The 25691-nt window shown below is 37.2% G+C and overlaps 2 protein-coding genes across 4 annotated transcripts in view; one reads left to right on the top strand and one right to left on the bottom strand.

The window, feature by feature from the left end:
- Window positions 1-25691, top strand: part of LOC145479801 (guanine deaminase-like) — a 121952-nt gene that overhangs the window by 66407 nt on the left and 29854 nt on the right. The gene's annotated exons all lie outside the window — the stretch shown is intronic.
- On the bottom strand, window positions 636-25594 carry LOC145479793 (uncharacterized). 2 transcript variants are annotated; one of them, XM_081458242.1, is made up of 28 exons: window positions 24272-25594; window positions 19813-21226; window positions 18979-19136; window positions 17112-17252; window positions 16454-16530; window positions 15909-16005; window positions 15466-15582; window positions 15156-15254; window positions 14985-15053; window positions 14780-14872; window positions 13899-13973; window positions 13307-13433; window positions 11545-11697; window positions 9889-9956; window positions 9330-9377; window positions 8992-9085; window positions 8158-8234; window positions 7599-7724; window positions 7162-7208; window positions 6186-6276; window positions 5458-5595; window positions 4901-5038; window positions 4732-4783; window positions 4399-4487; window positions 4080-4131; window positions 3744-3829; window positions 3035-3154; window positions 636-2427 (listed from the first exon to the last, which is right to left on the bottom strand). In XM_081458242.1, exons 1-28 carry the CDS (start codon window positions 25361-25363, stop codon window positions 2353-2355), a joined length of 5013 nt encoding a protein of 1670 aa, XP_081314368.1. In that variant the 5' UTR covers window positions 25364-25594; the 3' UTR covers window positions 636-2352. The 2 variants fall into 2 exon arrangements, with proteins under 2 accessions (XP_081314368.1, XP_081314369.1); XM_081458243.1 differs by having other exon boundaries at window positions 19813-21223.

Genomic DNA, 25691 nt, shown 5'->3' with positions numbered 1-25691 from the left:
ATATTGACTGGCTTGAAACACACGTCATAAATTAAACTTCAGAGTGCAAAATTCCATTGTTTATTAAATCCCATTCCACATGAGCAAAAAAAGTTCACAGAAGCATTAGCATCAATGAAGGAATATGTTCGGGCGACGTTTCTACGGTTGAATCATCAAATACTGTATTTGATGGTTAACTACTCCGGTGGTAACCTGAGTAACAAGGCAAGCCAAACTGAGTCAATGGCCGTTTTCATACTTAAAACGCATTATCCGTTTGGATGAACTTGGGCAAACATTTGTAGTTCGTCTGGTTATGCGTCTTCAGTATAAAGACGAGCACAAGACGTATTATGCGTCTAGACGAATTATCCTTCGAAATTCGTCTTGAACGACGCACTACGAGATAGTTTGTCTAGACGCATAATACGTCTTGTACCCGTCTTTATCCTAGAGACGCATAACCAGACGAACTACAAATGTTAACCCAAGTTCGTCCAGACAGATAATGCATCTTTAGTATAAAAACGGTGAATCAGGAGAGTGCAAGGGCGGGAAAAATTTAAATCAGATGCTGATTGGTTGTCCCTCGGTTTCTATGGTAATCACGATGGGGAAGTGTTTCAAGCCAGGGTTGATTACGTCATTCTCTCGCTATTACTAATGCTCAATAATCTATTACCGTATACGATAAAAGTAATTATATATCTTCATTTCTATATCTGTTGATATAATAAACAGGGCAAATCTTGAAAAAAAGATAATTTTAAATACAAAATGAAGCAGTCTCATCTCCACAACTCTCTCGTTTTGGTGCTTTTCCAGAGAGCCTCTTTGGAGGCTACAAAAATTATCACACATGTTAACGAGAACATTCAAAATAAACGACTGAGAACGAATCCTGGTTAACAGCATTGCAAGGTTCTGAGCTTTTGTGATTCAAGTTTAATATGTTACATGTACCAGTAAACTGAACACTTAGCGGAGTTGAAGATCCACCTATAACCCAAGCCTCGCGCTGTAACCAAAATTACAAATAGAAATCTAAACGGGCCATTAACAGCCCATAAAAATGGACATTTTACAATAACTGTCTAATTTCTCGCGCGCTGATTGGCTCATTTTTGTCATCAATAACAGTACGGACGGATAAAATTTTAATTTATGCAAGCTTTCAAGTTCAAATTTCAGCTGTCAAACTGTCAACTTTTTAACCAATGAGATTTTATGGACTTTTTTAAGTAGCCAATCAAAAAGCGAGAAAAGCTATTGACAATGCTCGCGTTATTTTGAATAAAATTCACTTATCTTCGTTTACGGCAAGTTTACGCGTCTTTTCCCCTGATTTACTCCCGGCATTTGACCAGTTTGGGGTCTTGTTATTTTAAAAAACAAATTGAAGTCAGTTTTTTATGCGTCTGTCCCCTTATTGATGATAAATTGCGACATAACATTGTCAAAGTGGCTGTGGAACCTCGAGCCGCAGGCGAGTAGTTCAGCAGCTAATTTCCGCAGTTAATTTTGTTATTTTCCTGAGGTTGATCGAGTCAACATATAAAACAACAGTTTTCACCAGTCTTTAAACAGTGGCTATCTCGTATAAAAATCCAATATGATTATCTGATTGGTAAATCCTATCACCTTTTTTGCAGCTTTTTCAAGGATTTCAAGAAGCTGGATTCAAGACGCCTTTAAACAAAACCTGAAGTCAAGGAGAAACACCTTTTAGGATAGATGTTAAGTCGTCAGCTGGGATAATGAATTCAAACTCCACCTATTCGATTATAATTAATTAATTTGTAGCTGGTTTAAAGATCCTATTTGTCTTACTTGCTGCAATTTATCCACAGAAAATTGTTACAGTTTTTTAATCTTATTCTACCCTAAATTTCATTAAAAGAAAACTAATTTCCTCTTTTAATACTACAACGCAAGACATGAGGTTGTTTTTCTAACACAAATGGGTGAAAACTACAACAGCTTTGTATATTACAGAACTGCTACGTGTCAAATGTTCAATATTAGTCGCTATGTTTAAACTGGAACTCATTGGCTACCTCAAAAATATTCTATAGTTGAAACATTATGTACAGCAATTTGTGTCGTTATTATATACCAGAAGCAACTTCCGTTGATTGGCGCTTTGGTGCAAAGAATTCTTCATTAACGTGGCTAGCTCTCTAAGCAGACCTGCAGTGGTCGCTCCAAACCTCTGCTAAGCCAATGTATCGACACATGCTGCTCGTCATATCCAGCCATTACTCATTTACAAACGATCTTGCAGTTCAGTTCATTTAATTCACAGTTCTACTAGACGTATGTAGGCAAGATCACAGCATTGGAACACTCCAGCTGTGGTTTGTCTGATCATCATCTTCTTTGAATAAGGGGCAGCTCAATAACAACAACACTTGACACATCCACGTGCTTTCCTTCACGCCACACCTGACACAAACAACAAATCACAATTAAACTTTAAAATGGACTCTACTCGTTCTATCATGGTTCTATCATAGGGGAGCAGGAATGGCGCAGTACTGAGAACGCTCGCCCCCCACCAATGTAGGGAGGGGGAGTTTGGGTTCCCCGGGTTCAATTCTGGCCCGGTGTCATATGTGGGTTGAGTTTGCTGTTGGTTCTCGTCTTGCTCCGAGGGTTTTTCTCCGGGTTCTCCGGTTTTCCTCCCTCCTGAAAAAACCAACATTTTCAAATTCCAATTCGCCCAGGATAGAGGAGCCGTATGACAACCCGCTAAGGCGGATGTGGCTTGCTCTCTAAATATTCCAATTTGTTTGGTGCGTACTTTATCCTCGTCAAATAGAAAGTAATTCTGGGAGCCTTGTATTCATCGATCAGCATACCACAGGCTATTCTAAATTTAACTTCGTTTTCGTATTCAGCTTCGAAACGTTTGCAACTAACTTTCCATTTCCTAGAAACAACTATGTTATCTGTTCCTTTATGCTGTTCTGCTCAGAAGAGAAATTTAAGCTCAACACATAATGCTTGGAAGATGTCAACTCGGAAGCAATCAAAGTACGCGTATGAGTACCTGCTCTTCCATCCGTCCGGTTTTCAGTTTCTTGATTCCTTGTCCATGCTTTCTATTTTCCTTCCACCTTCCTTCGAATTCTGTTTCACAAGACAAGACTTCTCTTCCCTGGCCATGACGCTGAAATCAGAACAGAATTATTTATAACAGCTTAACCACCAACTTACATAAACCGATGACGGGTCTATTCAGTCACGTCAATAAACAAGTGATTGATCCTTAAATCAACACAAACTATTCGTCCATCGAAGAAAAGAAGTCAAAGGACCTAAGTCTTGCAAAACCGAATTGTATTCACATAAATGTAGACGCAAATAATAGAATAATCCCGCGAAAGTTTTTAAAAGAAGGAAGCCACAAATGAAAATTCTTTTAGATAAGAAAAGATGTTATCAAAATTACACTTTAGCTAATAATAAAATGAAATCCATCCCAAATTTAGGTTGTACAGTGAACAATTCCACATTATGCAGCATCCTAAACTTGGTATCAGCTGAATTTGTTCGCGGTAGTCCCAGAATTGACTTCTGCGTCCCGTTTTGTAAAGAACCAACTGCCCTGCCTTCTGCCAAATAGGAACTTAATCACCCTATGTAAGTGCCACAAGAACTACTGACGGCCACCCAAGTAATTGTGATTATCCAATTAAGTCTGGGAGGAGAGGGGAGGGGAGGGGAGGGGAGGGGAGGGGAGGGGAGGGGTTATTTACCATGTTATCTTTCCATTCTCCTTCGTATCTCCCTTCAGTAGTTTGCTCTACTCCTTTACCGTGTTTAAGTCCATTTTGCCACTCCCCTGTAGAAAAAAAAAGAGCAATTTCACAAATTGACGTCAGTTTTTCATGCGTCCGTAGTGTTATTGATCATGAATTTCGTCATAACATTGTCAAAGTGGCCGAGTGGCTCCGCAGACGAATAATAGCATTAAACCTATCAATAGCAAAATCATAATCAAAATTGATCCAGGACAGCAAAATACTATTTTTATATTCAGCATAAACATAAAAATGTAGTTACTTTATCCTACACAAAATGTCCCAAAGTACCTTCATAACGATAACCAGTAGAGGGGTCCGTGTACATGCCACGTCCATTTTGCTGTAAATGACAATATACAGAGAGAAAAAAAAAGCAATTATACCCTTCACAGAAGATGCTATAAGCAAGCAGAAGCGGGAAATTATGTTACTGGGGACAAGCATAAGCTAATAAAGATCCCAGGAGATAGAAAACGCTTGTACGCCAAGTCGCAATTTGGTTTTGGGCTTCCGTCAAGTAATAATAGAAGCTGCTAACCAAAGCAAGCGAGTAAGTTGTTTTGATCTGCGACAAATTAAAAACTGTTTAATCAGTCAAGTGGATTACCTTGTCGAACTCCCAGCGCCCGCTGTAGCTGGCTCCAGTAGCAAATGTTAACACTCCTTCTCCGTGTCTCAAGCCCAACATCCATTCCCCTGAGGAGTTAAAACAACTGACATGAAAGCGTTTGCAAATTATTGCGATGGTCGCACTCGTGAATACAGCGCTTATAGACACTTTTAAGTGTCTACTATAGCTGTATAATTATTATTTTTTTTACTTTTGTCTAAAATTCCCTTATTTACTGACAAAAATGATAAAACTTAAACGTCACCAAAGGGTCAAGGTGAAACCAATTAACTTTGAAAGTATAATGTGAATATGACGACCAAGTCCTACCTTCAAACTTGCTTTTTTTGTGACTGTAAAACATTTTTCCTTTTCCTTGGCGCTAAGAAGAAAGAACGTTGAGATACTTTAAATCACAGCTGAATTGAGAAAGCAAGTTTAAAGGCTCGTTCGTTGTAACAAATGTCAAATGTATGAGAATAAAACAGTCAATTCCTACCAATCCATTGGCCCAGCTGCCTTCATACACTGATCCGTCCTTGTACGTCATCTTTCCCAGCTTACTGCGCAAGTCATATTCAAACACTCCTTCATAAGTATCACCATTACTGTACTTCATGACGCCCTGTCCAAACCTCTGTAAACACAAACATAATTATACTGGTTAAGACTTATTTATTATCCAAACTGACGTTTTATGTCACAAAAATTCGAACCCAACAACGACAAAAAACATATACATATGAATGAGGTCTGTTTTCGAGGCTGCGTGATATCCGGGGGTCCGTGGTTCAAAATCTCCGGTCTCCAGCCATGCATGTCATAGACAACTGGTCAGCATCCTCCCAGTTCTGGATTGGGGTTTGTATTTGCAACTTTTGTTTGGGTCTAAGCAGTGCTGCCCCAAAGGGTTACATGTAACTTCTCTTGCTCGCGCTATTCACACTCGGGTTTGGAGCGACGCGGGCATTTTTCGACTTTCGCAGCTCGATTGGTTCGCAAATAAAATCTGGCATTTAAGAGCTAAGCACAAAAACATCAAGTAAGTGTACTTACTGTGTTCTTGAACCAGTTGCCATCGTAACAGTCGCCGTTAGAGTAAGTCATACATCCTTTGCCAGTTATATGATCCCCACTCCACCCTCCAACGTAATGAGTGCCATCTGAACTACTAAACTCGCCAAAACCACCCCGCTAAGTCCAAAAAGTAAATAAATAAATAAATAAATAAATAAATAAATAAATAAATAAATAAATAAATGAACAAATAAATAAATAAATAGAGCGGTTTTCAATCGAGTGTTGTAAAACCAAACCAATCACTTGACAATTAGACAACTCAGCCAATCTCAAAACGAAAACCAAAGTATATGCCTGATTGCTTTCGATACTCAATTAAAAACCGCTCTGAATAAAAATTTACAATTCAATCACTCTCCAACACATAAGAGATTTCCCTCGATCACTAATACAAATCTTCATCTTACATGTACAGTACAGGGCGTGAAAATTGTGGCGAACAGATATTCATTCTCAATGCGAAATTTGTTTTGCATCGCTGTCCCCAAAGATGAAAGCAAAAGGACAATTGTTCTTGACATAACAGCCGTAGTTACGAAGTTTCAGCAAAATCTGCTACATTTAAAGTACTACTGAAACAATTTTTTCTAATTTCATTTGTATGGTAGTGTGTAGAGAATTCTGATCTTACAGCTGATCCCAGCTGGGGGTTGAAATATCCAAATTCAGGCTGAGTAAGGAGATTTAAGATGTTGACCACACACCTGATTGTCCACCCACCGTCCTTTGTAAACAGAACCATCAGCATACTGCATTTCTCCTTGTCCACTTATTCGGTCATTAGCAAATTGACCACTAGTTACAAACAATCAAGTACAAAAACTCAGGCTCGAAAGGATAGTGCAAAGTTTAATAATGTGTGCATGGTTAATGATTTTATGCAGTTGTTTTTAAGGACAGTAAATTTGTACTTAGCCACTATGTGTAAACTTTAAGTTGATAATGGTAAATTAACTGCCTTAGCGAATAGTGAAGCTAAAGCTTCAAGCGGAAGGGCTAACGCTAAAAACGTCACCTTCGCAAAGTCGCTACGGCGGTTAATAGTTATCGGATGTTTAGCCCCCAAGTCGATTAGGCACTAGCGGGGTCGTTCCCAACCAGAAGTCGATTAGCCCACAAATTCAAGCTTAAAGAGCGAGAAATAGACAGTGTTTTCGACTTCTGGTTGGGGCTAACCGGTTAGGGGCTAATCGACTAAGGGGTTAAAAGACTGATTACCCGATCAATTTACCTTTAGCAGCTTAAGGTTGATACCGCAAACAATGTTTCATTTGCCCGCCAATGTAGCCTAACAGTTGTTTCTTTTTAGAAACGAATAACTTTTTTCATACAGTGACTATTGACTTAAGGATATCGCACAGCGAGGAACAGTAGACCAATTTTGATCTATTAAAATTCCAACTTGGCGACGAGGCTTGGGGCAATAAAAACAAAAAAGATCATTTATCCATCCCTCAGCCTCCATGTGATTTTTTTGTGATTTCTTGTCACCAAGTTAATTGGCCTATTACAATCCAATATGGCGTACAACTGATGAGGCTAGTGTTTTAGCAAAATATATTTTGTAGCGCCAAGTTACAGGGTTTTTAAACAGTTTTAAGAGTATTTTACAGTGTGTCAAAAGAATAACTAGGACTCGAGAGATGTCTTTTAATTCGTACCCAGACCTATTACACGTACCTGTAGACATCACCATTGGGAAAATGCATCTTTCCTTTACCATGTTTCTGGAGAAAAGACAAAGTCGCATTTCAAAATTGTTGGACCTTAATTGTTATTTTGCATGCTTCAGTGGGTATCACCAGAAACCATGTTCAAAAGTATTTACACTATATCGGAACAAAGTGCTACACAGCCTTCGGAACAAAAGCCATCTTGAAGGGCAAGGGGAAAGAAAGCTTGTAGTTGTTGTTGAATAAAAATCTGACCAATTTGGTAACGTTTGTCACATCTCTTATTTCCAATGTTTGTTAACCAGTCAGCGTACATTTGAGGTTGCCACTTTGACAGGGTACTCACTATTCGAGGATCACTACTTTTGGGAATTGCTAACAACGAACCCCAACATTTTAGTGTCCGGACTCTACAGGACAGTTATACTTGATATGCACACTCACCTTGCTATGTTTCCACTGTCCTTTGTATGTCAGCCCACTAACACAACGTAATTCACCAATCCCCTCGATTTCATTGTGACAAAATTCTCCTGTAAATCGGTCACCATTTTTATAGGTAATCCCGCCCTAAAAAGATATAATAAAAAGAAAAGCAAGTTTTGCAACGTAATTTGTTCACAACTTTGAACATTTTAAGTCTACACTGTACACTAGATTAGCATCTCTTACCGAACAAGTAATTTCAAAGCAGTGTTTACAAACGTTTTCAATTCAAAGTTTTGTTAATAAAATCATCTCCAAATAAAAGAGAAAAAAAATTCACCAACACAATAACAATCTAAAACATTTACATGGTTGTTTTAAAAAATATGTTTCCAAACAAGACTACAAAAACAATTAACAGCAACCTTTCACATGACCTTAAACTTTACTTGTTTAACGTTTTGGAAATGACACATTCATAACCTTAGGAGACTTAAACTCCAAAGGGTACAAGAATCAAATCCCAATCCAACAAACAACAAGTTCACCAGTCTATGAAGAAAAATTTAATAATTACCTGGCCATGTATGTCACCCATGTACCACTGCCCATGGTAAACATCACCACTGGTGTACTCCATTGTACCAACACCATCTATAGCAAGAGGAAAATAAAACTGTTACAGTAGTTATTTTGATAGAAAAAATCCATTACAACCTTGATATTAAAATCCTGGTTAGTACAACCCTTTGCCTGTCCGAAGCACCGACGAAAAAAGAACAGGACTAAGCACGCAGCCAGCGCAACTTTTTGGGTACAAACAAGTCCCTGAGAGCTGAGAAGAACATGGTGGCTGGCAGCCGCAACCACCAAGGCACTGGCCTCCGGAGAGTGGATGTTCTCCCACTGTATGCCAAGCTATGAGTAGTTTGCTCATTTCCATGGTGACAGCATCATAAAACAAAGATGATTGTTCAACACCTACACGATAACGCTCTGCAGTGCTTTCAAAAATGCTAATTTTAAAAGTCTGTTTGTTCATCAATAGCTTTGATACAACTTAGTTTGTTATTTCAAAGTCACACAGCAGTGCAACATCATGGAGCAGAGGGTTGATCATGTGCAAAGAGATGTTTGTGGAAGATAAATGTCCTTTTAAAGTTTTGCTCTACATACCTGATACAGCTGTATATCAAAAACTGAATTGTAAAGTTGTCTACTAACTAATTACTTCTAAAGACATGTACAGCTTCTGCTTTCTTTACATACATCCATGAAAGGAAAAATATGTCTATTGTATGAGGTCAGTGCAAGATGCCTAAAAGCCTAATTTAAATAATTTATATCAAAGTGATGGTGCTGGGTACTTATTTTTAAACCATGTTAAATATATAAACAAAATTCAACCTACGCTGTTTGTCATCAAGCCATTCTCCTCTGTACTTGTCTCCACTGTTGTATGTCAATTCACCCCATCCATTGCGTTCATCATCTTCCCACAGACCCTGACAAGAAAGCCTAAGCTAAGTTTCAAACACAATACCTTTAGGCCTTCTTTCCCCCATGAATACAACTTCTCGCCAGCCCCTCTCCTAACCCTTCACTTACCATCTCCCTTTGATTATACAACAGCTCATCATCCCCTCCAATAGCTTAGCCTCTAAAGAACCTCTTCTGATGTGCAAGTATTTACTGCTAACATTTCCAACATCACACACAACTTTCAAAACTTGATAATCATATATTTACCTGGTATTTAGCCTGGTTTGGCCAGGACAGTGTACCCTCTCCATGTCTCTGAAACAACAACAGATATGAAGTAGAAGTAAACATACCAACACACCTTAAACACATCTAAACAATTTTTAGCACACTTTCATCCACAATTCAAAACTGAATTTTCCCCACATAATGCATACTTACATAAATACTGACACAGGTTAGTAGTCAAAAAAAATTCTGGCACTGATGTTCAGTAACTTTCTGTTTATATTAGCTGCTGCTTACATACAAGGCCTTTCTACACTTACATAGTACAAAGATTCATTTTCTACAAAGGACTACAGCTGTCAGATTGTGTAAATAGTGTCCCCAATTGACACTAATAATAATAAGTCTTCCATTCATTCATTCTTTCATTCAGATGGTTCCTTGACAATTCCAGCTAGTGTGGCTTCTTTGTCACAACCAGCTTTGTTTGTTCAGAGCACATTACAGTTGTAACTAGCATCCTTAATAAAATGAGGTTACTTTGTTTACAAAACACAATATTTGTTTATTATTGCTTTATTATTGCTTTGTTATTCACCTTTCCTGAGACAAAATTACCGGAAAAAATCCGCCCATCTTTGTAAGTGAAGTTAGCTTTGCGGCTCTCTGAAAAAAACAAAAGACCCATAAATTTAGGTAAGTGCTAAATAAGAATAATTCATAGGCAAGTAGATGTGATATATTTTTGTATTTTGTTATTGCGCTTATAATACAGTACAATAAGATAAACAACTCAAGGTGGCTCAAAACAGTTTTCTGTTTTTTTTTTTTTTGGACTCTTTGAACTAGTTGCGATTTTTCAGGCTTAGAACTGTACTGTTTTGAATGGCTGTGCTATTCTTTTAAGGTAACTCTCCATTGTACCTTTCATCGTGTTAAAGTCATAAATTAAGGTTGCACTGTCCTGTTGCATAGCAACAAACTTAACCCACTTTTTACCATCAATTGCATCCCCCATGTTTTTTTTTCTAAAAATTCTTTTACTAGCCACAGAAGAAGAAACAGGGAAAATCATAAAAAATTCTGTGGAGTAGATTTTGAATGGTGTTTTCTTTTCTGTTGTTGTCGTTAGCAGCGCAAGCAGTAGAAGGAGAGTACCATGAAAACAGACTGGCCAAGTAAAAAGGACAGACTGGCCAAGTAAAAAGAACAGACTGGCCAAGTAAAAAGAACAGACTGGCCAAGTAAAAAGAACAAAGAAAACCTGAAGAGTAGTTTTGTTCCTGTTTTTTTTTTTTTTTTTTTCGATTGCTAGCTGGCACTATCGATCGCGACATCAACATCACAATTTTCATTTAAGTTTCAGCACATTCTTTTAAAAGAATGTTTTTCCTTTGAAATTGCCTGAAGGATGGATGTTTTCAAAGGTAAAAATAACTGATATGGCAAACAGCTTACTAAACTTGGCGGACATTAAACTTTGCACACTGTCTCAAGGCCCCTTGGGTGATTGCATGATGCCTTGCGCTGAAGTGCAGGTTAGAGTCCAGGCATCTCACAAAAATATTTTAATTTTGAGCCACCTTAACCATACTTCTAACAATACTTTACTTACAGACAGCGAATTACTGTATGTTGCTTACAATAGACTAGCTACAATAAATTACAATACTAAATGTACACTACAGGCACGTATACAATACATTATTCACAGAAAACTGCTTACAATACATTACATATGACAGAGTCTTATTACAATACTTCTTCAGGAGAGGGGGTTCAAATTAACATAACATGCTTATCGTGTAGTATGGTGGCCTAATGATTTAAAGTACACCGGCACGTCCAGGTGGAGGCTCAGTCCTTAGGAAATTTACAGCTTCCACAAGCTAGCATAAGAATGGGCTATTGCACAACACAACTAGTACCAGTGATGATGATGATGATGATGATGATGATGATGATGATGATGATGATGACAAAGACGACAATTAGGATGATGAATCCTCTAAAACAGACACAATAACTACAACAACAGGGTTAAAAAAATACCAAATAATTATCTGTGATTTACACTAATATGCACACCAGGCCCCTGTTGTTCAAAGGTTGGATAATGCTATCCAATGGAAAAATCACTATCCAGTGGATAAGTGTTAGCAAAACAAACCACACTATCAACTGGATAGTGATTTATCAGGCAGATAGCCTTATACTCCTTTCAAACAACCCAGGCCAGGCTTTTCATTATTACCAATCTCATTTTTCTCTGTTGCTTCCGCTCCATGTAATGCCATGGCAATTCTCGTCCGTAACTTCTGCAGCCAGGTTTTTTTCTCTGTTTTTGTTCCAGCATCCAGAATGTAAGACTGCTCGGGGGTATAGATCTCCAGAGAGTCTTCTTTTGCTAAGGAAACACGTTTTCTTTAAGTATGCTGTGCATTTTAAGCATTAAGGTAACATTAGACATACCTTAATTTATCTGGGTTTTAACATAAATATTGTGGCTTCAGTAAGCAACGGGTTATCTTCTCATTAGTTGTCATTTTGTGTTCTATTTACAGTATCCCGGCCTGTAAAATCAGTGCCACACTACATTTAATACGAGAATCAGATTTACTTAATATATTAAAGCTGATTCCTGAATAATACTTCAAATTTCTGGAATAGGTCCCATCAATACATTTCTACAGCGTAGTGTAAATGACTGACTTTGTAAGCTAGTAAATAGTGTGCACAGTGATCTTCTAAATAAATCTTACAATGATCAGAAGCTATCCAAGGCATGGGTTGTACTAGAGTGAATTCTGTTTGTTTTACCAAAATTGGATCAAAATTGGAGCTTTTCCTAATGCGACCCCTACGAGCAAATTTTTGAAGAAACTGTCAGTGGCCCAAAAAGATCAAAGACGCTGAAGTGTATGGGTGGGGCAGGCAGATTTTTCCAAAATTGCCCAAAGAAAACAAAAGTTCATTTAACATGTCAACTGCATGTTTATTTAAGGAAAATGATGTACCGATATGGCAGGACCGAAAAAAAAAACATTTCATCATTGTTTACAAGAGCATTTTATAAGTATTTACACAAGAATTTAGCCTTGTCGTGTGGCTTCATGTGCGACCCGAAAACAAAACCAAAAAAAAATGGTCAGTGCCATATTTGGGTCTTCGGAATGACCAAAAAAAAGATTCGCTCTAGTGTGACCTATGCCATACTGAAAAACACTTTGTAACTGGTTATTAACTCTTCCTTATCAACAAGCAAAAAAAAAAAACTGAAATTCTCAACTTTGGCCGAGAGAGAGTAATATGATTCTTTATTACATGGCTCCGTCTCACAAGGACTGGGAACTACTAAATTCACAAATCTGATTGGGTGAAATCGATATTGAAAGTGGTCTAGATTTTCCCATCTAGACAGGCATCTAGACTGGTAATGTTTTGCAGCGAAAAAGTTGCAAACTAAAATGTAAAATCATCAACTATTTTAATCTAACAATATTTATTTATAGAAGTGCCAAAAAACCTGATGACACAAAAAAAGTAAAGAGGACAAGCAAACTTTGGCAGAATTTAATTCAGCTGATTGCTGTTCACAAGCAAACTGTCAGTTAGTACAAACCACTCACATTAAACAAATTAAATTGTTCTTGTTTGCACCATTTAATAAACATCTTATTAACCGAGCTTAGTTGGTCTGTATGGGAGAATCTTGACCTTGGTCTTGTGTACAGACCTCACTGTTCAGTCAGTACTCATGACCTCGGTCAAGATTCTCCCATACAGACCTCTTGCTCGGTTAATTAGAGCTAAATCTAATCTTACATACGAGTTTCTCAAACTGTTATCAATAGATGTTAGACACATAAGCCAATGATTATCAAATATTCAAATAATTTTGACATTTAATTTACCTCTTTCATCTCGCTAGTACCTTAGTGGTCACACATTTTGAAAAAGAATATCAGAATTTACTACCGTTAAGCAAGGTACAATATTAGCTTGCAGAGGCAAACCTGATTGTGGATTGTTGCCTTCTAGATCCATGCACCACAGCGTTACCAGCTCAAGAGTTTGTTCTACTTCACTGGTCTTACTTACACCTTTTATCGCAAACACCAGCATGTCATTAAACAGCAAGCACTGAGTGGACAAAATGTGAACAGGGACATGTTATTGATCATTCTAACTTTTAAATGTATTGCTTAATTCTTCCAGCAAAGCATGATAGATAGAGGATATTATGCAGCAAAGTGGCAATATGGATTAAACTAAGTTTCAGTGGTAAAATATACTAGAAAATATAATTATATATTATACCTTCAACCCTCAATGTAATCTTCTTTTTAACATATCTAGACAATGTGACTGTAGGAACAAACAACCATGAAAGCAGGAAATGACATCATCAATATCTTCACTAGTGAGGATATGGCGAGTATGCCACTCACGTCCCAGATGTTGTTTCATATGAAATTTATAAGTAATGCATTTTCCAGCAAAACACTTATGTTTATATGATAAAAATATATAGAAACATGCAAGGAGAACTGCAACACAATGTCAACATGTAACTTGTATTTTGTAATTCTGTCAGTACTTGAGTACCTTACGAGTCTTCCGGCTGCCGGCCAGCACCACATCAGCTTCTTTGATGAGGGCACGCCCTGGCACTTCAAATGCCTGTCAATAAAATACACATTCACATAAATGAACAATATCCAGAATACACCGAATAATAAACAGTGAGGTTTTAAAAGTGTTATCAGCTGAAGCCTACATGTAAGGCTTAAGGCTGATAACACTTAACTAAGACCAACATTATTCTAGATATCACAAAAAAATGAATTCAAAATTAATTTTATTCAAGGTTTGAATATATATGACGTACATTAGGTTGGGAGTGAAATCGATATATTAAAACTCAGCTCGGCAGTGAGGCCTGGAGGACACAAACAAAATTAAGGAAATTAAATGACCATGTTTAGTCATTGTTATTGTTAGTGTCCTCTAGGCCTCACTATCAAGCTGAATTTTAATATATTGAAAGTGGGTTATGACATGTAAGTCTGACCACTAAATGAGCATTACATTTGTTGCTACAAGTTTTGTGTTTGCCCCACTTTTTCAAATCATTTTTGACTTCAAATATTCCTTTATTTTTAATTATCAGTCCCTAGTTATAGGCTAATATTAATTTTTGTGTTCTAACAATCTGTGAATTTTTGTGTATTTTGCACATCAACATTGTGCACCATTATCTTCATGTTTCTGTATTTTGAAGTGGAAACTGTGCTCAAAATGGAAAATTTTTTTTTGTAACTATGTGACTTCCCTAGGCAAGGTGGCAAAATATCTGAAGCAACCTGGGGCTCACAAAATAGAGATTAAAACTTCAATGTCTAATAATTCATTACAGTACATATAACCCATTCTGGCTACTTTGTCGCAAATGAAATATCTGAAATTTTTACAGTTGCATTTCTCACCTTCAAACCCTCAACTCTTGACCTCAAGTCTACCATTGCTTTTTGACCAACTGTTGTTTGCAGCTGGTTGTTAATGTACACAGCCAGATTAGTCTATGCAAACACGAGAAAACAAGATGGTATGATTTATTAAAAGTTGATAGTTTTCACTGAATTTAGCTATATGTGGTAGAAGCAAAAATACACTCTGTAACTGTGTAGTTACCATTCTTGTCAAAGCCTTGCTCAGATTGCCATGGTCAGGGTGATTTTCAGGTGTCCTTTTGAAAAAATCCTGAAAAGAAATCACCCTGTGTTGTTATCTAAAAGTCATGTTGTTCAAGTGAATATATAAATTTGATATAATGTGAAATCAATTTACTGAGATACCATATACCTCTAGAAGAAGAAGATACCGAGGAATTCTCTGTACAACTGTGATCAGATACGCTGGCAGATTAAGTCCTGGTTGACAAACTTGGTGTTCATAGCAAGTCTAATGAAAATAAATCATGATATTTTCATTAAACCCATTTGTTTATTTATTACTTTAAGGTTAACATACATTTTGTATTTCATGAGCATTAAATCCTCCCACTGACAGGTTACAGCATTTTAAACAGTCATTATTTAAAAAACAATACCCTGGTAATTCCCCATTTATTTTACTTGACAACAACATTCATTAAATAAACACATGTACTAACATTAATAAAAGACTCAAACTCCTTCTTCTTGGTCTTCTGCTTGTAAAGTGCCTCAGCTGAATCGTAGTTGTTACAATACTTGGCATAGATCTTCATTCTGTCAATGATCTTGAAAGACTGGAAGGTCACAAATTACAATAAACAGAAATAATATAATGCATAGTATATCTTCACAACCATAATTGTGGCTTTATGGCCCAGGGGAGACTACCAAATAAAAAGGACAGGGGTGCTTGTCAGAAATTTGGTAAAGAACCCCTAGGAGATACCAAGATACTGTTTTGTGAGCATGGCTGGAAATTTTTTTCACCCTAACGGGTACCAATTCTGAAACAACACGTTATCTCCTGTCATATTTTTTTCATTTTTATACAGTGCCTTGTTTAACAAAAAAAAATGGCAGAATTAAAAACATTTGAGGTGTACAATGACTTAACACTCACTTGGTCTGCAAAAATGTCTCCCAAACATTGCTGGTCATGCCAGTGACTGACTCGTTCAAGAAGCATGAACAAAACATCTTTGTTGACAGTGAAGATGCTAATTTTAAAAGATTAAAAACAAAAGAAAACTTATCAACCAATATAAAGCCAAAACAAGCACTGTACATTCAAGGGTGCACGTAAGCATAGTAAGTACAAGCAGATTGAAGAACCCTTACTAAACTGTGAAAACAGACTTGATGCAAGCTGCATATTGAGCAAAGCACAAAGATCAAGTCAGAATTTTTTTCCTTTTCCTCATGTGTCTGCTTACATGCATGCTTGTGCTTTTAATGTTCTGGGTGAGGTTATAAAACACAGTTCAAACATAACACAAGGGATTCTTTAAGCACTTGTTTTCACAAATCTCTTAGCTTGTGAATTTCCTTGTACTTTAGTGCTATTGAAAAACAGGCTTAACCAAATTAAAATAAGTGCAGTCTACGCCCGTGTGGATGTGAAGTGACCAAGGGTCCTGCAAATTGTACGTTAGACATATTACTTACTCTTGAATATTACTGAACATTGTATGACTTTCCTTCTTGTCCAGCAACTTGCGTTCTTCACAAGGTTTCTTGAACAACTAAAAAGCAAACACAAAATCAGTACACGTAAATAAAATATAATATTAAGTTATCTTTGCCAAGAACATGCATGACTTTTGTGAGTCTCACTACAACCTTTGATAACAATCATTCTTTCATTAAGGTTTTTATTTAGGATTCACACAAATATACTTGTCCAGTCACTTGTGTAAATTTAATTTGGATATCTTGAAAACATATCTATTAGTAATATACTAACTTCATGAATTTCTTTACACCATGCCCTGTTTTTTGTTTTTAGTCCAGGGAGATGTCACCACTTCAAGTTGGTGCAAAATTCTTAATATTGTTTATTTACTGGATGCTATTTTTGTAATCTGTTTATTCATTGTAATTATCATAACCTGGTATAATTTGAGTCAACTAGATGTAGAGCATTACATCAGCTGGTAACCAGGCAGGTGATTAGAGTGAAGAAAAAGTAATAAGAAATTATCAACTTTAAACTTGAAAAGGAAGGTCTGTCTCTCAGAGAATGGATGACATTAAAAAATGCTTTTAGCTTGAAGCTAAAAGGTTTCAACAAACTTGCATGAGTTGTTGTATCAACATGCCTGACCTCTAAGATGGTTTCCAGACCCCTGACATAACTCCGTTCTGTGGTGTATAATTCTAAGGCCACCTGTGCCCGACGATTGACTGGGAAGTCTGGGAAGGTAGCTGGCATGTTATCTGTGATGAGGGTTATTGCACCCTGAAGCTTGAAGCAGGAAACAAATAGTGAGATATAAATCAAAGATCACACAGTCAGACCCCTCAATCAACTACTCATGAACTCAAATGCCACCACATTTCTATTCAAAGGTAAAAGGTTTTCCTGTACAGTGTATTTCCCAACAGACCCTTTTCATATTCTCAGTATCAACTGGAGCTAGCTTGCAATTGAGGCTAAGGCACAAGTCTTTACTGAGAACACCAATCCTCCATAGGAAAAAAGATGGCGACTGGTACATTTACCCATGGTTCTTAGTGCACGAAAACCTTAACAATGTTCATAAAAACGTACAGAAGAGTTATAAAATCTTCAAACCTAGGCTACACAATGTCCTTAGTACAGGGACAAATATTGTAAACATTTGGCTTTCTTTGTGCCTTATAGGCTGTGTTAGGTTCGCAAGGTATTGTGGTAAAATGTATAGCCGCCATCTTTTTTCTTATGGTGGATTATACATGTATGTCTTGACCAATTGTGCAACCACCCATTACTTTCAACAACCTGATTCAGAGAGAAGCTACTGTACATGTAGGTTAACAGGGCTCGAAATTAACTTTTTCGTTCGGGAGCCAACTGGCGACTAACGGAAAAATTTTGGTCGCCAGATCGTAAATTTTGGTCGCCAACTTATTTTATATAATTATAACTTACACAAGGACACGATTTTAAACGTTACTTTGCATGCAAGAAAAGTCACAATTGAAGAGCGAAAGCAATTAAAAACAACACGAGTTACACTTAGTTATAAAGCTACTGTTGTTCTCAGGTGATATGTTTCTGGTCAGAAGGTGATGGTTGTCTCCATAGTCATTTTAAACGAAGCGAAGCATAAAACATTTTAAGTCCATGGTTTTCATTGTCAGACAAACACGGGTCCTTGCGTATTTTCCCTTTGCTACTTCTTCGAAATGCCGTTCTTTATTTTCGACTTGCTTTCCTCACTGCCTTTCACTGCCGACAAACAACGCCATGCTTGAATCTTCATTCCCCGCACGTAAAAACTCACGTATATTCCTTCAACTGATTGGTATCTGCTGCCATTTTCGCGGCAAATGAAAAGCACATGGTGTTGAAGTGCGCCTGCGATCCCAGTTTCGGAAGAAGCCGCTGAAACAATATGGTGCGCCGTGAACGCAGTATCAATGTGTCGAAATACATTCAATTTTTTCGATTATCTTGTAATATTCAGACATTATTTTACTGGGGAAGGAAAGGTGAGTTGTATACTTGCTACCATATCTGATTGATTTCCTAATATAAAGATTTAAAAATAAAGTTGTGTCATGGTTTTCTTTAGTTATCGGACAAAACGCGAGTCGCCAGCTGGTGACCAGTTCTGAAAATTTAGTCACCAGTGCTCAATTTTTGGTCGCATTGGCGACCAGTGAGTCGCAATTTCGAGCCCTGGTTAATATACATTTGTCATACTAAAATAATGAGCTTTGCTGTACAGTAAGTGAAGACACTTCAATTTGACAAATCATGACATTAAATGCAACTGGATTTTACACATTTAATTAGACTGGTTAGCTCATGTTATGGGAATCTCAATATTGACACAGGGTACATGATTTGAGGTTAGAAGAAGAAGAGGATCTCATTTACTGGAAGAGAATTGATTCACTGGACCAGGTGCAGAGGTATTGACAGACACTTGAAAACAAAATTATTAGTTTACAAAGTTTAGCAAATGCAACATGTGGTAACATACTATTGGTTCAGATGATGAACTTGATGTGAAAAAACGTGCTACAGTTGATGTAGCAACAAAAACATTGTTCGGCATGGTCTTTGACCTTTCAGATCTTGCACGTCTGGGCAAACGCTTACTGCCTTCACTCTGGAAAACAGGCAATGGTCTTGTAGCTCCTGAGGAAAATAAGAGTGGAAAAATTAAAGGAAAGTTGATTCACGGGAAAGAACTTGTAAATATGTAGTAGGCTTTTTTTTTATCTCAGTCTGAAATACGAGTTTTTTAATCACTAATTTAGTAAATTTTAATTAACACACAGAAATTTAAGGAAAAGTTAAGTATGGTACTACTGCCCTTCTAGTAGACTTATCTTTCACATTTCTGGGACCAGTGACAAATCCAGAATGGTTAATTAAGGCATTTAAATGACAATGTATTACTGAAAATGCAGTGGCAGCAGTTGCAGATCTGTCTGATCACTAACTGTTAATCCTGACAGATTGTTTTTTAAGAAGCCATCATCAGCAAGAATGTGGCTGTCGTTGTCGTCATCATCATCATCATCATCATCATCAATTAACCAGACGATAACTTATAAGCTGTTAAAGTTAGTTTTTATAGCACAAACTTCAAGTTTACATTGGCCTTTTGTATACTGGAACATTTTTCTCCCTTTTCTGTATTACGTATTATTACTAGATCAAATACAAAATATGGTATATATATTATCTACAGTATACATACATGTACATTTAATTTAGCCTCAATTTCTGCCACTCTTCCCCAAGAAGAGACCATGTATAGGTATACATTTTATAAGATCTTTAATAAGAAAGCTACTCTGCGCCATACCTCCAACATTAAAAGATCCAGAGTAAGCTAAATTCTTGGGTCGTCCAGAGGGTGTTCTGGGAGGGGGTGAGGGGGTGGCCTCTTCAGTCTGCTGTCCATCTGTAGATACAGTTGATACTACGTTGGTTTGAGAGTCTGATGTTGACACAGGCGACTCATCACTTTTTATTGAGTTGTTGCTTCCAAAGTTTGTTAACTCAACATGATTGTCATCCTCTGGGCTCAGTAGTGCTGATTCTGTGCCTAAAGAATACCTCTTGGCATTCAACAATCTTTTGGGACGTTTTTTTGTGGTATTAGAAGATGAAGTGTCTGTCTCATCTGTAACTCCATTAATTTCACGTTCTCGGGCACTGTCCTCTTGTTCAGCTGTCGTTGACTCAGTTGTCGTAACATCTTCTAATCTTATTTCTGGTGTCTGCTCTCCAGAAGTCATACTGTCTACACTGATAATTACTGTTCCAGAATCCTGATGCCCATCCACAAGATCTCCTTTGTTTACTTCACCCTCAGTTTCAGTAGTTTTCTCAACAGCTTCCACACTAGTCATCCTCTCCAATGCTGCAATATTTTTGCAGACATTTTGAAATTCTTTGTCTACAGACTCCTTCACCTCAGACACAGTATTGCCAAGCTGTTTTCTAGCTTCAGCACTGTTAGATTCAGATTGATCAACACCATTTTCTGTGGATGCTCCCTTCAGGCTTTTGGTTTTCAAAAGTCTGGCCTCTTTTACATTTTCTGTCGTAACTGGTGTTTTACCAGAATCAATAACTTTCAACACCCCATTGTTGTTGATCAATCGAAATGATCCAGTCCTTTCAACAGGTCGCTCTTTATTTTCTTCGACATCAACTTCCATTACCCTTTCAGTTCTGGTTTGATCTGCATCCACTGTGTCTGACACAGACATATTCTCACAGCTTTGATGATCTGCTTCCATTGGCTCTGTGACAGAAACATTTTCAGCACCTTGATGACCTGAATCTTCAGCGAGCACTACCCCATCCAGAGTGGTTACATCATCAGCTGAAGCTCTTTCAGCGTCAATTGATTTATATTTTTCTTTTGCAAACACAGACCCTGTGTTTCCATTAGTGTTTAGAACTGGATCATTTCCAGTAACGGCCACTATAACTGGACATTCAGACTGTGGAAAATGTGATAATATTTGTTCTCCAGTGTCGTTTTCATCTTCGTCACTCATAATGTTTAAAGGAGAAAAATTGTTTTCCACCGAGGATTCTTCTGACGTTTTAAAGGTACTATTTAATGAGTCTCCTTTATTACTATCGTCCTCTGAGTCTGTTGTGACACTCACAATTTGAGTGAAATAATTGTTTGGGAATGCTGATAAAATTTCTTCAACTCCATCTTGAAAGGTACAGTTATCTTGTTCAGAATCCTGGTCCTGCTTAAAAGAGAGGGATTTGATAAGTTCACACAATATGATTGCTTAATATACAGTGGAACCTCTATTTAGAAACACCTACTTAATACAGACACCCACTTATAATGGACAGTGTTTTGGGAGAGTAGAGGAGGGCATGAGAGGCTCATATACATTACTACAGACAGTTTAAGGGCCCATTAACCGATCTTTTCGAGCCACTGCTATGGAAAATTTACCCTCATATAACCTCATCATTTTTAGTTACATGTAGTTCAGAGTTACTTCATGTGTTTTAACTTTTTCATGATCAGCAACAACTAGTGATGACATCATCAGGTCATGCCCATGGTCATGTGACTAATACTGAAAAAATGCAAAGGCTCCCAGGCAAATTACTTTATCGGGATTTTTTTCATTGATTTAATATTTTAATGTAAATTCTCCCTACGCTATGCATAGATTTTGTTTCATTTCTAAATGGTCAGATTTTGAGAGAATTTCAAAATATTAAAAAATTCATAATTTTCTGAAAAAAGCATGATTTCGAAAAAGGAATGTTTCCAATGTTGGCTTTAATCGAAATCTCTCAAAAAAGGCTGGATTTAATGGAAAACCGTGTTTCCTTTAGCATTTGAAGAAACTAGAAGTGTGCCCAATACATATTGGAAGTTACCCTTTCAGCGCGTGCTCAATTTACACTACCAGTGTACTTCAGTAAGATCAAACAAAGCCACATGGAGTTAGTTTTTCTCTTCCTATTGCGCTTGTTTTTCTGTCTTTCTCTTATTTTGTTGTTGCTTGTACTTTTTTTTACTTTACATTTTGTGAAACACAAAGAAAAAGATCTAAAATGTAAGTGAATTTGGAAGTTATTGAGTTGTTGTTATTTTCCGTGCTCAGGCTGATGTAAGTAACCGGAAGTGAAATATCACCTCCTTAGCAATGCACACGAGCACGCGCATAAATCAATTAATGAGCCCTTAACCACTCTTTATCAGTTGATGCTACAATCATGGTATCAAAAAACTGCCCAATCATTGGTGAACACATTGTTATCATTTTTTTTGACACAACAGCTTACCATAGGAACAGTATGACCTACTAAAAACACATCCTTAACTTTAGTTTTAAAGCTTTAAAGTGCCCCCCTCGATATCCATTTTTTTGCATTTTTGTACACAATGGGTCTTTCCTAGATATCTTGCCAAATTTCAATCTGTTACAAACGTTATAACTCATGTTTTTTGAACCTTTATTTCCGAGAATTCACAGTCATTATTTGTCCTTGTTCCAAGTCGTAGTTGAGAATCTGAGTACAGTTAGTTAGTTGCAGTCAGTTACTTAGAAATACCACATGGGTTGCAATTATGATAACAATTAGTGTAGAAAATTGCACGAATATACCAGCCAAACGTTTTGTTATTCTTTATGCGAATTGCTGTACTAATTGTTATTATAATTTCAACACTTGTGGTTTTTCTAAGTAATTGACATCATTTACTTCAATTCTCAAGCAAGACTTGGAACAAGGAAAATCAATAGTAGCCATAAATTCTCAGAAACAAAGGTCCGAAAATTGTGAGTTCTGTTGTTTGTAATAGATTGAAATTTCTCAAGATATCTAGGAAAGACCTATTGTGTACTAAAATGTAAAAAAATAGATATCGAGAATTTGATCATATAGGTACTTTAAGTACTTGCATTTCAAAAATGGCACAGTCAAACCCATTCTTTATTATCAAATCTGATTAGTGGGGGGGGGGGGGGATGCAATTTTGGGCAAAGTTTGGAAAGATTCTGTTCATGGGGTTCAGAACCACCTTATATTTTGAGAAATTAAGGTTGCTCTGAACTCCATGTGGGAGGCGTGGTGGCCTCATGGTTAGTGCGCTGGACTGCAGATCGAGCAGTCCATGTTCAAGCCCTGACTAGGGACATAGTGTTGTGTTCTTGGGCAAGACACGTTACTCTCACAGTGCCTCTCTTCATCCAGGTATGGACAATGCAAATGGGTACTAGCTAATTTAATGCTGGGGATAACCCTGCAATGGACCAGCATCCCATCCAGGAGGGAGTAGAAATACTCCTAGTCACTTCATGCTACAGACACCAGAGATAAGTGCCAGCCTGATGGGCCACTTAGCTCTTATGCAGACTTTACCTACCCTACCTGAACCCCATGTAATATGCAACGAACTCAAATCTGATATTGGTTCTATTGCATGCATGTACAATAAAGATTGTGTTGCTATGTTTACTTCCTCATAGTCAAATAATTCTCATGTGTTTTTTTTTTTTTTGTTTTAATTCCCAGAAATTTGAATATCTAATGAAATATCTAGCTTTTTTCTTTTTTTAATATTTTTATGCAAATAAATTGATTATTATTCATTTCAATTGAAGAAGGATTTAAGATTTCTTAATAAGAAATATTATAAGGAAACAAGGAAAACTCACAGATGTTGTTTCTTCAACAGTCTAAAGGCTGATTCTAGAGTTCTGTTTTAAAAGCAACATTTGAGGAAACCTTTTATACATTGAACCAGTTATTTTGTTTCTACCTTTCATTTTTTTTTCTTGCATGGCTTACATCCATAAATATATGTATCTTTGGTTTTCAATAAATGTTATTTTAATAACAATTAAAATAATTGTTTTCATTTCATTATAACTGGAGGTCGCTGATAACAGTGCTGCTTGCACTAATGGTTTATCCTGTTTAAATATTCTCCTTTAATATTTCTTATTACAATAATTATGATAATTATCATTACCTTAGCAAAATATGACTAAAAAGTTACAATGTTTATTGATGTTACAGTGTATTGTTTCTAATATGGACACTGCGCCAACAGAATGTCTTTAAATTTGATATATAAAGTTAAGAGGAATAACTTGTTCAATATTTGCTATGTCCCTTCCAAATTTGTTACAACTATTGACAAAGAGTTAAGGCATGCATAATTTTCCTGACTAAATTTAAAATTTTAATAAGTTTATGTTAATGAGTGGATTAAAGTATACTAAGGTAAACAAAGATCATCCTGTCACTTGTAGTGAACTAACCTCTTGAATACCACGAGCTACCTCAGCAAAGCTTACATCATATTCTCCTTCAGAACTTGAGTAGGAGCTAGAAGACCATTCCTCGTCAGTGTCAGAATCAGACTCCAGGACTCCACCGGTTGCACCAAGATCTGTGTCTCCAGACAAATGACTGTCTGTCTCAATTATAACAGGCTCAGAAACATCATTGTTATTACTGCTTTCAATAAAGGATGATTCAGTGCTCAAAGACTCCTTCGCACTTTCTTGCAAACCTGAAGTACTCGAGCTATCCAAGGATTCTTCTGAAACTTCAAATGTTGATCTCTGATCGCAATTTGCAATTGGGGCTTGAGAGGTTTCTTGACATCTGTCGTCGTCCAAAATAGCTGTCTCTTTTTTTGTATTCGTATTTTCACTGTTAACAGATAATGTGCCTTCCAACTGCGTTTCATTCACAGTTTCTGCAAGTTCATACAAAGTGGAGGACTGCAACTCGCGACTTGTTTCCGCTTCATCGGCTGAAAAAAATGACTCTTCATCTTGACTTGCACTAGCAGAGATGTCGAGACTTCTGCGAATTTCCCGTGAAATTTCGAAACCCACAGGAGATTCCAGATCGTCCTTTCTCTCACCAACAAGGCTTAAATCCTCTTTAACTACTTTGCTTTCATTTGAGCTTTGCACTGAGTTCGTTGCATTTGCATAAGCAGCTAAATCATTTAGCTTCACGGCGGAATTTTCGACGCAACTCGACACATTAGCTCTCGCTTCGTTCGCACTGTCTTTATCTGTACAGCTGTCTTTTAACACTCCGTTCTTTGTTTCATGCGATTCGAAATTCGTATCATCTCCTTGTGATGGAACGTGGTTATTCAGACATTCGACGTCTTCTCCTTGTTTCAGCGAGAGCTCAACCGGCAGGGTGTTCGAACAGCAATCACTGGTCATCACCTCTTCCCTGGGTAAAGGTGGCTTTGAGCCTGCTTTATTCTTCATTTTCTCGGCTTTCTTTCGGCGAGCAGGAGGAGTTATCTTGACCTCTTCTGATTCCAATATTCTGTTTTCACTTCCTTCCACAAACGTAGCTCTTGGTCCTTGTTCTAATGCCATTTCCTCTCGCGAACTGGCACAGCCTAAACATCGGATTTACTTCGGGTCGGATGTTTTTACACTTCTCTCTTCGACGCTTCGCTTGCCCTGCATTAATTACTCTGAGAAAACACGAAGATAAAAATCGGCTGCATGAATCCACATTCTCAAATTGTCAACAAAAACAAATTGCCCATTGTATTTCATTACAGAGTAAATTTTCCTCGCGATTTTTTCGTTTCACTGAAGATTCCGATCTTAACACTCAAACGTCACGTGGGAGGAAGTCGCTCGGGCCGAACGGAAGTCAGGTATACGACAATCTGATTGGTGGAAATTCCTGCGTAAC

This window comes from Orbicella franksi, chromosome 2 (genome assembly GCF_964199315.1).
Source record: "Orbicella franksi chromosome 2, jaOrbFran1.1, whole genome shotgun sequence".
NCBI classification, from domain to species: Eukaryota; Metazoa; Cnidaria; class Anthozoa; order Scleractinia; family Merulinidae; genus Orbicella; species Orbicella franksi.
Note: the sequence above shows the minus strand (reverse complement) of the source record. Positions and strands in the feature narration are given on the sequence as shown.